Source organism: Alosa sapidissima, chromosome 4, assembly GCF_018492685.1.
Source record: "Alosa sapidissima isolate fAloSap1 chromosome 4, fAloSap1.pri, whole genome shotgun sequence".
Classification (NCBI taxonomy): domain Eukaryota; kingdom Metazoa; phylum Chordata; class Actinopteri; order Clupeiformes; family Clupeidae; genus Alosa; species Alosa sapidissima.
In genome coordinates this window covers 26,536,535-26,550,819 of record NC_055960.1, presented here as the reverse complement: position 1 = coordinate 26,550,819, position 14,285 = coordinate 26,536,535, and the positions used below count along the sequence as shown (strand labels likewise).

At 40.2% G+C, this 14,285-nt stretch overlaps 2 protein-coding genes across 2 annotated transcripts; one reads left to right on the top strand and one right to left on the bottom strand.

Annotated features, from left to right (window-relative positions):
* Positions 1-118: 118 nt before the first annotated feature.
* On the bottom strand, positions 119-4,548 carry med20 (mediator complex subunit 20). The gene is made up of 4 exons (XM_042089668.1): positions 4,441-4,548; positions 3,491-3,636; positions 1,669-1,922; positions 119-583 (listed from the first exon to the last, which is right to left on the bottom strand). The coding sequence occupies exons 1-4, from the start codon at positions 4,452-4,454 to the stop codon at positions 359-361; spliced, it is 639 nt and encodes a 212-aa protein (XP_041945602.1). The 5' UTR covers positions 4,455-4,548; the 3' UTR covers positions 119-358.
* A 211-nt stretch (positions 4,549-4,759) lies between these two features.
* Positions 4,760-14,226, top strand: bysl (bystin-like). The gene is made up of 7 exons (XM_042090183.1): positions 4,760-5,154; positions 5,624-5,780; positions 6,735-6,873; positions 10,582-10,715; positions 12,791-12,951; positions 13,122-13,224; positions 13,529-14,226. The coding sequence occupies exons 1-7, from the start codon at positions 4,887-4,889 to the stop codon at positions 13,878-13,880; spliced, it is 1,314 nt and encodes a 437-aa protein (XP_041946117.1). The 5' UTR covers positions 4,760-4,886; the 3' UTR covers positions 13,881-14,226.
* The last annotated feature ends 59 nt before the right edge of the window (positions 14,227-14,285 follow it).

The window sequence follows — 14,285 nt, the reverse complement described above, 5'->3', positions numbered from 1 at the left end:
ATTGTCCTTTCTGTCTTGGAACCATATGGTTCCCAAGAAAGCAGAAACAAAAAAATATTGTACTAAAAAAAAAACATACCACAACCACATCAAAATGGAAAGACAATACAGACACATACATGATGCATACTTTGTAATCTGTATATTCTTGTTTATACATTTCCACCTCCTAGGCTTCACCATACAGGCCTACCAGTTCATGTAGAAATGTTTGAAAATGTCAGGTGTGAAAGTTATTCTTGAAGCCTTAACATATAAAACCCAACCAGCAACAGCAGAATGTAAGAGTCCCAGCTTCTGCAGTTTTGTAAGTCCTTTTTGTTGGTACTACTTAGCACATCCCATATAAGTGATGCTCTTAGCGTACACTTGCTCCTGGAATCACTTGCTGCTTTCGAACCTTGCTGAAAAGCTCAAGGTACTGGGTCATGGTGTCCATGCAGTCTGAAGGGGCATACAGTCCTTCAGATTTGGTGGCAAAGACAGACGGCAGTTCCGGAACATTGGCCCCCAAGAAGCTTTGCATGAATTCCTTTATAAGATTCCAACAGTCTCCTGGGACCACACAGGCACAGTACTCCACCTACAGTCATAGGGCAATTCACAGTACAATTAGCAATCACCACACAATCAAGATGAAAGTAAAATATGATATGTTTCACATCATTCTGACAGCTGTGATTTATTTTATTTTATCTAGGCTAAGTTTACATCAGAAGCCTTATTGCTCAATTTGACTTAATAATTTGGCTCAACACTTTTTATGTGGTTAACGTCAGACTCTAGTGAGGACTAGTGAGTCTTGAGCTGTCCTGAGCATGCAAACAATAAATAAAAAACACAACACCCTAACTTATAGAAGTAAACAGAGACCGTGTCATTTATAAGTGGATAAGCCAGCAAATTTGTGACCAGATGATAACAAATGCAAGAAAATTAGCGGGTTAATTTCTGAACATATTTTGTTGACCGATTCACTGGTTTGAGTCTAGCTCTCAAATTTTCTGTTGGGCTGTTCGACTATTTGTTTTTCAAACAGGCTTGTAATGACCAATCAACTTTTGCTTGCCAGTCACATTAATTCCGATATGACCATTGAGAATGTGGTCACATTGCAAAAATAGATAAATAAATCAGATAATACAGACTTGTGCTGTTCAGACCATTATTAACAATATCAGATATTCGATATATTAACTGGAAAAAAAAGAAAGAAAGAAAATCGGATTTAGCCAAGCAATAGCCTAATTTGATAAGCACATTTCTGATGTTCTTATCCCACAGGTTTACTTTCCTTCAGTGCTCTAAATGAGATGCACCGGAGTCTTTTAAATACACATGTTACAGACATACCTATTCATATTCATATTAGCAGCTGTTTGGAGGAATTATTTATTTATTAAGTTTTATTACATTTTGTTCCTTACATCCACCTTGAATCCACCATTCTGCTTGGATCAGTATAATTCTGTCCAACTAAAACAGAAAAGTGAAGGTTTGACCAAAATCAAAACCAAGACTGGATTACGTGATCTGATTCAATTTCAGAATCCTTTTTGTTGTTTTGGAACAACCCATCTTCATAATTTGATCAGATTACTTCTGCGCAACTGGGTCCAGAGGAAGATGAATGGGTTTGCACATGCATACAATCCCACAATTACACACCTCCACAGAGATTCCTCTGGCACTGGAGCTCATAGTGACTGCCCCCACCTTCACCAGGAAGTCGCAGTACCGGTAGCGGGTGCCACGGCTCTCCACTTTGTGGCCCTTGGCATTCTGGAAATGGCTCTTGAGTTTCAGCATGAGAACGTCGAAGTTGACGTCAGCCGTGAGACAGGGCCCACCTTCAAATAGGGCCATGCAGCTGAGAGGCGTCTCAGAGTTGTGCATGACGTATAGCAGCTTGGAAGGCTGACCTGGGAACAATTGAGGCAATGGATACATGAGACATTAGCCTATATACAGAAGAGTCCAGACTTAATAAAAAGACAACTTTGTCACAGTTGTATTGAATGTTCATATTTGAACTCAAAAGAATTGTCTATGGGTATGTCTGAGCCACTATGCTTGTTTCCTATTTACTGCACAAAAAGGGAATACAACCAGAGGACCATGAGGAGTAATTTGCTGGATTATAAAAAAAAAAAAAGGATTGGAGGTGTATTAGAATTAGATTAAACCTTGGCTCCAGCTTGGGAGAAACCAAGATAAACTTTGAAACAAGACCAGTGAAACCAAATTCCAACATCTGCTCTGCATTCATTGTGAACCAAACAAACTCCGATGGTCATGTACAGGACCACCAAGACATAGCAACACAACACTAAACATGGCCCCACACCCCTCCCCTCCCCTCCCCTCCTACTGAAGGGTGAGGGTATAAATCACAAATAGGAAAGGAAAATTTCTATCTGCAACGTGGCACATAGGCAATGTTAAATAACACATTTTATTTCCAACACACTGGAGCTCCTTAGGTCCAACTCCATAGTTCCTTTCAACACTATAAAAAACATGACCGGATTAACCCTCACCTAGGGATGTAGATGATACAGGGCTCTAACTAAAATGATGGACAAAGCGCAAAGCCACTCAATGAACAAAGTGTCTTGTGCATGAACTAAAGTAATTGTGTGACATGTGGGAGCTTGTGAGTGGGGGAAAACTTAAGTAAAGTAAAGCGTTATCAAATGCCAAACCATTCAAATTAAGCAGGCTAAAAAACAACCCACTAATGGCTACAAAATTGCAGTCAAAATGCAAACATAAATGATTTATCATATCAGTTACTATGGGTAATGGATAATACGATATGGTACTATACAATAAGCTAGAACATCCTGTATATAATATACAATATAACAATACAGTATGGCAGTGGTTCTCAACCTGGAGGTCATGAGAATGTCTGGGGGTCACCACTAAATAAATACACTTAGTGGCCACGTCTAAGTAGCTAGCCTGACTAACGTTGTACCCACTTCATTCGAAAGAAACGTGTCAAACTTCTCTTGCTGCTGTTGGACTTAGTTTAGCCCTTACAAAAACGAACTGCTATTACATTAATTTGTACTGCAGTTTTTCTTAGGTACAATACAGTTTCATGTCCAAAATACTGCATTTCTACTGTGAAGTGCAGTACAATGCAGTTTCAATGCATTTTTTTTTTCCATGTCAAATACTGCCATCAAAGTTAACGCTATATTTATGCCCATCACCATGCTAGCGTTGTAGACGATTCCACATTGCTAGTGACTAGACTCTATTCACTTTGTGAATGAGTCTTGCATGCCAGGCTAAAACAATGGTACCACACTGGCACTTTGTACACTAAATCCTCACTAATGCCTGACTGCTCTTGTTGTAGGGTGTGATCCATATAGTCACTCAATATCTAAGCAAAATAAGAACCACAAGGAAAATAAGGAAGAAATGAATCCTGGTACTAGATATACTTTTCTCAGTTCCAGGAATTGGTAATTACCGCTTGTGTTACCAGTGGCATGATACGTCTCACAGTCCACCCAGAAGCTGCCCTGCTTTACTGCACCCAGCTGCTCCAGCTTCTTGTGCAGCATATCCACTGTCTGCTGCACACTCTTCCCCTCTGCCACTGGAACTTGGCACACACTGGTGGAAGAAAGACCCATATCACCTGAAGAGGGGGTGTCATACCGCAAAATATGTCCACCCACATGTGCATCTTGATTTTGCTGTTTTGTACCAACAGCATTGCACCTGAATATCATAACAATCTAAATAAACATTGACTAAAAACAGATACCACCAAGAAAACATTTAATATAATAAGGTTTTTATAACAAAGGCAGCTATACAGCATGCTCACCCTTACAAAAAGTGTCAAAACTTTACTTTTCCAAGAGTTCATATGCAACAATGCAGTATTTGACATGAAAAAACAAATGCATCGAAACTGCATTGTACTGCACTTCACAGTAGAAATGCAGTATTTTGGACATGAAACTGTATTGTACTTATGAAAAACTGCAGTACAAATTAATGTAATAGCAGTTCGTTTTTGTAAGGGCTAAACTAAGTCCAACAGCAGCAAGATAAGTTTGACACGTTCCTTTCGAATGAAGTGGGTACAACGTTAGTCATGCTAGCTACTTTACAGTCCTGTGTTAACGCTAGTAACAGCAGGACCATGCCTACAACGGCTTTTTTTACTTAATATATAGAGGGAGCATTTGATGTAAGCTAACATCAGTAAAAAAATAACTGTTTTTCAATTTTACTTGTAAGTCTTTCTGCCCTGCCGACAACGGGGAACATAGGGAACATTAGCACAAGGTATCTGTTCGCTGTTATGTTTTTACAATGCATGTATCTACTTCAACAAACCCCAAAAAAGTGACACTAGCTGGAGGTAGAGGAACTCTTAGAAGTGAAAGTGTAAGATCAAACACGTACCACGTTACCCCCATCTCTGACAGTAACGTTACTCCTAGAACACACACAAAAGATGCTTTTCGAAGAGGAGCCTGCCGCTTCTTTCAAGCAGCTCGAAACACGCTTCCGGTTTAAAAAGGAAATGATGTGGGATACAATTGAATAGAATTCAATTAAAACGTTTGAAGCTTATATAGCATTTAACAATCTATACAAAAGAAAACACATGTTTATATATATAATGTTGAAAATAACTGTTTTTTTTAAAGTTTTTTTTTTAGATCAGTTTCATTTTGGTGACGTTGCTGTTACCAACCTATTACATCATCAGAAAGTGCCGTTGACACACACATGTGCCGTGGTGGAAGGGTGCGTGATTTGTTGTTGCGGAAAGTGGGCTACATTTTTGTTCTCCAGGACTCTGATTTTTAGTGAAGTTTGGCATTTTATGGAACAAAGCTACGGAAATGCCTAAAGCAAAGAAGTCAAAAGGTGGTGGTGGTGGAGGAGCTGGAGAAATGATCGGACTGGCTGAACAAATGCTGCAATCAGACATGGTTCGACCGCAAGGCCGAGTAAAGAACAAGGATCAGGTAAAAATTAAAGAGAACGACGACGAGTACGTTGACGAACGTTTGTCGCGGAAAATCCTGGAACAAGCACGCATTCAGCAGGAGGAACTTCAAACCGAATTTGGATTGACACCCGAGAAGAAGAAGCCATCCACAGTTTTGGGTAAGTTATGGTCCATATGAAACCAGGCTACCTAGCTAGTTAGCATGCTAGCGGGCTAAATAAGTATATCCAGCATTTGGTTTGTACCTGGCTGCATCGGTTATAAGGTGACAAGGTCAATAGTCAGAACATGTAACTTTAGCTTTCAATTGTTATACTTTTAGATGGACTTCAGTGTTTTCACGTTGTGCGCTGTTTACAAGACAAATGACCAAAATACTGTTTTTAAGTTAATGGTCACTGAGTGTGTCTGTGTGTGTCTCCACCTGCGCATGCATCACCCGCGCATGCATCAAATAAATCTGACCAACAGCGGCTATAAACAATAGTTTTTGCACTTGTGTTATAAAGAATGCAGTCTGACTTGCCATGGTAACAATGGGTACATGGTCACACACGAGCATGTTGCATTGTACTCTTGCCTTGTACCCAAATTTTATAGTAAACTCCCTGTGTGTGCATTCTCCAGGCCCTAGCACCCAGGATGGAGACTCGGATGAAGAATGGCCAGCTCTTGGAGCTGCAGGAGCCGGTGAGGACGAGATGGCAGGCGATGGTGTGGTGGAGGTGGACCCAGAGGATGAAAAAGCCATTCAGATGTTCATGAGCAAAAATCCCCCTGTCAGGTTGGCCAAAAACTGCTTACATGTCCTTGTAAAGATTTAATTTGTGTTCAAGTTAATTTTAATTTACACATGATTTGGGGAAAATATCTAATTGGGTCATTCCACGTCAATTCAACCAGGGCCCACGCACTTAGGTCTCAAAAATTCAGAAAAAATGACCAGGTGTACCTATGTTACCCAGGAGACACACTGTAAAATGTATTTTATGTAAGCTCAATACTTTCCAAGGGGGGGGGGGGGGGGGTTTCGGCCTCTAATTTTTGTCAAAGTTCACAAGCCCATAGAGCAAGAACTAAGCCATGTAGGAGGCTCAAATTTTGCATGCTGGTACATAAATAGGAATAGTATGTAAGTATGTAAGTATGTCCCCCTGTAAAACTGGCTGTGTCTTGGAAAGCATTGATCTTACATAAAAGTAATTTTACAGTGTGTAAAATTATGGGTGCTCTGGTTGTATTGACATGGAATGACCCAATTGTGATTTTTCTGACAGATATTGCAGTTGCAATATGATTTTTGAATGTCAATTAATTGATTCAGTTCAATATTCCAAATGTCTCTCGAATTTGTGCCAACCCTGATTGGTGAGCATGCCCAGTGCACAAGAAGCACAGCACCCCCCACCGACTATGAAGCTCACCAATCAGAATTTTTAGAAGTGACATAGTCAAGGAGGATGAAATGAATATAAAAGTCAGAAATGTGACAAAATTAACTATGCACGATTACTTGTAGCTTTTGCGATTAGGTAATTGCGTTGTTTTATACTACTATTTATATTACGATTGCGATAATTGTGCAGCCCTAAATTCTTTCCCTTTGCCTATGCTTTGGACGAAAATGTCTATTAATAAACATGAACATGGTAAAAAAAAAAGCAATGTAAACAAATTGTCTGGAGTTTGTCGTGATTGTGTCTCACATAGATTTCTTTTTGTTTGTTTGTTTCTGTAGACGGACACTAGCTGACATCATCATGGAGAAGATCACAGAGAAACAGACAGAGGTGGGAACAGTGATGTCAGAGTTGTCAGGACGACCCATGCCACAGCTTGACCCAAGAGTGATTGAGGTTTACAGAGGTGTAAATAAGGTGAGTTTCTGCCATCAATTCTGCCCTGTCCGACGTCACCTTTGATATACGTCATAAGAGATTTCCCAAAATTCTGACATGTTAGATTTTTTTTTTGGCGTGTTGTAGGGCATCACAAGCAACAAGCTGCTGGTTGTTGTGTCTGTTACACCAGAAGGCCTGTTCCTTGTACCTGACCCTCATATTCAGGACCGATGTTGGATTTTTCATTTATTTATGTATTTATTTATTTATTTTGCTTGGCAAAATCAGACTTAAACGTGCACCTAGTATACAAAGCACTTGAGTAAAGATTACTTGAGAGTAATCAAGATTTAATTTTTTGGCCATATAGCCCAGCCCAAGTTGGTGCTGAAATAAGTAAATAAATGAGGAAAGGTAAATTTGGTCTCTGCATTTATCCCAATCCGTGAATTAGTGAAACACACTCAGCACACAGTGAACACACAGTGAGGTGAAGCACACACTAATCCCGGCGCAGTGAGCTGCCTGCAACAACAGCGGCGCTCGGGGAGCAGTGAGGGGTTAGGTGCCTTGCTCAAGGGCACTTCAGCTGTGCCTACTGGTCGGGGTTCGAACCGGCCCCCCCAAAAAAAAAGACCTAGTTCTAATCTAGCAGAATGTAATTAGTAAATTAGTATTTGCAAGTACAGTCATTTGATCCCTCATCAGTTAGTTAGTTAGTTAGTTAGTTAGTTTATTTGTCCTTACATAGGAAATTTGTTTTCACATACCATACAAGCCTCACAGACAAGAAATACATAGATACACACAGTCACGGTTCTTCACCCACCACCCTGCCACCACATACCCCACCCACATATATCACAACAGCCCACAAACAGCACATATACATCACATTACACTAGTGATGCACGATATATCGGCCGCCGATATGGTCATTTTTTTACACATCGGTATCGGTCCGATGTCAAAATAGGGCCGATGTGAACAGGCCGATAATCATTCCTGTGTATTTGACGTGTGTGTAGCGATCCAAGCGTGTTATCTGTCTACACTGAATCCGTTAAATATGCCCTTCTATTGCATCATATTTCTTATTTAAAATAGCAGGGCAACAAGACTGACAGAAAGATGACACTGGGCATCTGACAAAAGTTCTTTCAAAACGTTGCGTTGTATCGCGCTGCTCGCGTTGCTTGCAGTCAAGTTGATGGCTGGCTTGCATGTCATGTCGCGCCTAGCACTACATCTCTCGCGGTAGGCTAAATATAACTGTGTATCAGGCAGAATGTAGTTATATGGTCGTAATAGGAATTTAATAGGGCTGTAACGATATGCGATTCAAAACTGAAATCGCAACACTCATATCCACAAACCTGTGTCGCGGTGTGAAAAGGCAGAACCGACACACCCTTTCTAGTGTCTAGCAGTGCTTTGCAGCTTACGCGGCCGCATAAACAACACATCTCCCGCTTTACTTGGCGGTAGCCTACGTTGCTTTCATTGTAGACTTTACCAAACAGTATAAACCCCCTGTTAACCTTTCCTGCTTTGTTTCAGACCGTAGCCAGAAACGCAGGGGAGATTCGTTATTCGAGGGCCGATGTTATAAGATAGAATAACGTCGGGGTCACGGTCCCATTTCTGATGAGCAAAATACACTTTATGGAGTTTTATTTCGGACAGTAACACCGCTCACACTGTGTACAGACTCCAACTTGAACTTCCACACTCTCTGCTCCAGTCGCATACATACACTTCCTCACTCTATCTCCCTCGTTCCCAGCTTCCCACACACACACACACACACGGAGCTCTCTTAAAGGAGCCGCAACACCATTTTACAACACCCCTCTCTTTGCCCCGCTCTCTCTCGCTCACTCAATGGACACGCGCGACTCGGCCAACGCAATCCAAATAAAACATTACAATCGTGAAAGCAAGGACTCATAGAAGACGACTAGCTAAATTACTATTAAATCTGCTTAGCAACATTAGCATGCTGCACATATTTGTTTAAAACTCTTGGTTTCAAGTTGACTGATCATCTCAATACCAATATTTCCCAAAAGTGCCTGTACCAAGGAAAACAAGTATTACCTTTAAACTTAAACACACATGGGGAAACTGAACAGTCCAATCAGTAGACTATGATAAGCTAGCCAACTATGCTACTATGCTACTTTGTTTACAATATTTCCAGGCTTCAACCACACAGCTGAATTAAAGAGGGAGAGTTGTAATATAAATAGTAGGCCTATAGTGTGCCATACCTATAGGCCAATCTGCATAAAGTGCTGTCATAAATATCAGACATTCAGAATTCTCTCTTTTTATATCAGGATAGAAAATAATACAGATATATTCTATTATATTGTAATCCTCTGGTGTTCTAAGGTAGGCTATTGAAACGTTATTTAAAAAAATGCATTTTGAAAAATAGCTCTTTATTTGATTATCATAAGAATGTGTTTTCTATACAGATATATCGACATCGGTAAATATCGGTATCGGCCATAACAGCAAAATTAATATCGGTTATCGGTATCGGCCACAATTTTCACATCGGTGCATCACTACATTACACAGATACAAACAGGAAAACCATCACCAGTTGACATTACAGAGGAATGAGGGCAGCACAGTGATCCATCACCGCTGTGATCTGTTGTTAAGTGCTGCTATTGCAAAGGGCACAAAGCTTTTCCCGAAGCGTACTCGCTTCCACCCCATAGCCTTATATCGTTTTGCGTTTTGATGGAAGCAGAATGAAGAAGGGATTGAGGGGGTGGGTGGGGTCATGAGCGATGGTCCGTGCTCTGTTCTTGGTGAGTGTGCTGTTGAGGTCTGATAAATTAGGGGTGGGGAGGCCTATTGCTTTGGCTGCGGTATGGGTGATCCGTGTGAGTCTGTTTCTGTTGGCAGCAGTTAGCATGTTGAAAAAGCAGGGAAGGCAGTAGAGGAGTATGGGCTGGACTATGCTTTTGTACAGGAGGAGCAAGTGACAGGGGGCAACAGAAAGTGATCTGAGCTTACGGATGGCATAGAGTCTCTGTTGACTGCGTTTTTGTATGTCAGTGGTGTGTTGCTCAAAGCTGAGTTTATTGTCCAGGGTGAGTCCAAGGTTTTTGAAACAGTCCACTATTTCTATGGTTTGGCGTGTTGTAGGGCATCACAAGCAACAAGCTGCTGGTTGTTGTGTCTGTTACACCAGAAGGCCTGTTCCTTGTACCTGACCCTCATATTCAGGAACGATGTTGGATTTTTCATTTATTTATGTATTTATTTATTTATTTTGCTTGGCACAATCAGACTTAAACGTGCAGCTAGTATACAAAGCACTTGAGTAAAGATTACTTGAGAGTAGTCAAGATTTGTCTCAACACCTCTTGTCACCCGTTTCATACCATTTCAGGTTCACTCACAGACTGACTTATTCCATTTAACAACTGCTTTGATTACTCTTTTTTAATTTTCATCTCACTTTCCCTGATTTCATATACACCCTTGTATATGAATGTCATAATGTTCAAGTGTACACCAAAGCAAAGGGGTTTCAGGTGAGGCAGTCCCATGGATTGTGATTAATTTCATAAGAGTAACTAAAAAACAGCATAGAAGCTGTTTTGCGTTACTTGACACATTTGACATGCATTTGTACATGAGTGTTAAATTGCTTTGAAGTCCAGTTGGCTTATGCATTTATTAGATTGACCTATAGTTTGACTGCGTTATGCTTCTTAGGTTTTATGCAAGTACCGCAGTGGGAAGCTTCCCAAAGCTTTCAAGATCATCCCAGCACTAGCCAACTGGGAACAAATTCTCTACCTGACAGAACCGGAGTCTTGGACTGCTGCTGCAATGTATCAGGCCACCAGGTATGTTTGTGCGAGACTTACCAAAAACAGAGTTCTATTTGATAACAGGTATTTCCAGTGTATAAGCCGCATGACAGTGTATTTATTATGCACACACAGAAATAGAGAATGTGTATTGACTGCACGTATGTATTATCAAATAATCACAGTCAGATCATGCTTTAACTGTAAAGAAGGATAAAGAAAAGAAATACATTCCCAAGTATAGCCTGCCCTTGTCTACCTGTACCTCATAGCTGAAGAAATTTTGCTAAATCAATGTATATATCTCAGTTATATATGATGTATGGATTGTGATTGGTATGAGGATTGTGGTGTTGGAAATTACTTGATGTAAGATGTGTTGTGTCATGAACCATGAGTGCTGTTCTGCCTTGAATCAGAGCTTTGCCAGTAGGGAAGGGAATACCGCTATTGCTTTATTGTACAGATGCCATCTTTGAATATTAAAGACATATTTGCCAATTTGCTATATTTGAAGCATGTTTTCGTGAGCAACTAGTACTGGCATAATCTTCAAATTAATTTCTTATGAAGGGTGTCCACAGGGTTTTAAAAAGTATTAAAAAGTAGTAAATGAACTTAGCAAAAATTAAGGCCATTAAAAGGTATTAAAATGTAGTAATCGTGATTTTACAGGGTATTAAATTTTGCAACAAATGTTTTAAACAATAAATATCCAAATCGCCACTCCTTCTGTATGCATTGCTGCAAAATCTTTACTTGGTCAGTAGGCTAGTCTAATATCATGGGCGAATCACGGGCGAAGTAATACTAAGTAATCTTTCACTTGCACATAGGCACAACACCCAGTCATCTTGACGTTGTTTTGTTTTTGAGTCAGCAACTAAGTTCAAAGTACCAAAGTACCAAATCCTCACAGACCCTCTCATTTTTCAGAATATATACCTAAAGGTTATGTTATATAGGCCTAATCACTCACAACACACTGGACAAGCCCGGTAGCCCAAGCAAATCGGTGCATACGATACAAGCGAATCATTGCATAGTAACGCTAACATTTTGATTATTTGTTAAGATTAAAGTATTATTCCAAATCAGATTAGTCGCGTCACTTGACAGTGAAGTTAGTATGAGGTCAGATGTTTAAGTTAAACTGCTTACATGTGACGTTTATTTGTAAAAGTACATGTTCTGAACACTATACAAAGAGAAATAGGCACTTTTGCATCATTCTGCTTGCTTCTGCCTACGGTTTTGCCACATTGAGATGGTGCGTCAAAATAATACCTGGAAACGTTGGTGTCTAGGCCGATGACCGTTCAAAATAAAAGTTTTCAGCACACAGAAGGTAGTTGTGTGAGCTGTAAATAAGTGGGATAATAGACTCTGAAGTTTACCTCCAAAAAGGACCCAAAGCTGTCATCTTTGCCTATATAAGGAGATCCTGGAGATAACCGAAGCTAACTACTTATTGCAAGTTAGCTCCCATGTAGCAAATAGCTCCCATGTAGCAAATATCAAAGTTCCCCGTCTTAACATACCAAAAATCACAAAACCCACTCGAAGTTGGATGACAAAAGTGTGTAGGGTAATACGTCTACATTTCAGACTTCTTTGGGTTTTTGCAAAATTGCAAGTACTGGTACCCAGATCTACTCATATGGGCAAACATGACAGTTTTTTTTGTAGGGGAACTTCAGAGGTCTCTACAAATAGGATAGAATCTGATTGAATAGAATCAGATGGGTATGAACTGAAATTCAAAATCAATTAATTTCATACCCCCTGATCAATATGTTAAACTAACTGCTTCAAATTTGGCTAAGAAAGGTTTCACCGATGAAAATCACTGTGGTGAAGTTTTACATTCTTTTGTGAAGGTATTAAAAAAGGTATTTAAGGGTATTCAGGATACTTCAGGATTTCTGTATATACCCTGTCATGGTGTATATGGTCAAACAAAGCACTAGATTTCGACACAGACTCTGTACTGCTTTTTTAGTACATTCACTTCAAAAATTACATTAGGTAGTAAGGCATAGATTGCTTTTTTCTAGTCCTGGAGTCATTGCATATGTTTTAAGAGGTAATATTGTTTTTGTCTTCTGCAGGATATTTTCCTCTAATCTGAAAGAACGAATGGCCCAGCGCTTTTACAACTTGGTGCTATTGCCTCGAGTACGAGATGACATTGCTGAATATAAACGACTAAACTTCCACCTCTACAGTGCCCTCAAGAAGGCCCTCTTTAAACCTGGAGCATGGTTTAAAGGTGAGACCCTATACACAAACCACTGCAACTGATCTGGATTGCAACAACCAATTCACTCAGCTGTGGGTAGAGTACAATACAAACCACACGGTGGCAGCATTGCTCTCTACCCAACTTATAAATATTACAATGGTGTGTCAATGTCAAACCACGGTTCTGTCTTTCCCCAGGTATATTGATCCCATTGTGTGAATCTGGAACCTGCACTTTGAGAGAGGCCATCATCATTGGCAGTATCGTCACCAAATGTTCCATCCCAGTCTTGTACACCAGGTATGGCCTGTTCAGTGTCATTTTACAATAATGTTTTAGATGTTTACATTTTTACAATACATTTTGCAATCTTGAATTGATAATCAAGCAATAAGAAAGCACAGTACTTTAATTAATCCATTGAATAGATGCAGAATGTTATCATTTATTTGTTTGTTTTTTTGCTTGTCTACAACTTGCACTAGCCATGCGTATTAGTAAAACTAGACTAGATTTAAAACCAAGACGTTATCTAAGAAGTGCTTGGCAACCAATGAATATTTCCACTGTATCCATTCATTGACTCATTCTATCTTTCTTGAAGTGCTGCCATGCTAAAGCTGGCTGAGATGGAATACAATGGCGCCAACAGCATCTTCCTGCGCCTGATGCTGGATAAGAAGTACGCACTGCCCTTCCGTGTTCTGGACGCCCTGGTGGCCCACTTCCTCTCATTCCGCAATGACAAGAGGGAACTTCCTGTATTGTGGCATCAGAGCTTGCTCACGCTCGCTCAGCGCTACAAGGCTGACCTGGCCTCCGAGCAGAAGGCAGCACTGCTGGAGCTGCTGAAAGTGAAGACACACCCGCAGATAACACCTGAGATCCGGCGAGAGCTCCAAAACTCTGAGTCACGTGACCAAGAGACTGCCATGCCCGTCATGGCCATGGACTGAACATGTTTGTTCTTGTGTTTTTCTTTCATCAACCTCTTCCTGTAATTGAGTTCAACAGTCTGCTGTGACTGCAAGTTGGAGAAATGTGTTGGAGAATATAAGTTATTGTGCATGGATATGTATGATTATACATTATCATATGCAGGGAGGAACTTCACACTCGCCACTGGTCAATATGAATAGGGTTTGCATTTTTAAGTGCCTTTCATTGAGGTCAAAAGAGGACAATATGTAGTCATATCAGTCAGTTGAAGACCAGTTGCCGTCTGTGTGAAACTGCTTCTGCCTTCTGCCCTGTTACCAATAATAGAGTGAAGAATAAATGACAACATGACCCTTTACTCAATGTTGCTTGACCTACTAGAATATTATTACTATTAGAAGATGCCATACTTGTATTAATGT

Bases quoted from the DNA above. Each gene is read 5' to 3' on its own strand.
- med20 (XM_042089668.1), bottom strand. The intron at 1,923-3,490 runs GTAATTACCAAT...AATTGTTCCCAG, and splicing joins TGCCACTGGTAACACAAGCG to GTCAGCCTTCCAAGCTGCTA. The intron at 584-1,668 runs GTGTGTAATTGT...CTATGACTGTAG, and splicing joins CCAGAGGAATCTCTGTGGAG to GTGGAGTACTGTGCCTGTGT.
- bysl (XM_042090183.1), top strand. From the start codon at position 4,887: ATGCCTAAAGCAAAGAAGTCAAAAGGTGGTGGTGGTGGAGGAGCTGGA. The intron at 10,716-12,790 runs GTATGTTTGTGC...TGTCTTCTGCAG, and splicing joins GCAATGTATCAGGCCACCAG to GATATTTTCCTCTAATCTGA. The intron at 13,225-13,528 runs GTATGGCCTGTT...TCTTTCTTGAAG, and splicing joins ATCCCAGTCTTGTACACCAG to TGCTGCCATGCTAAAGCTGG.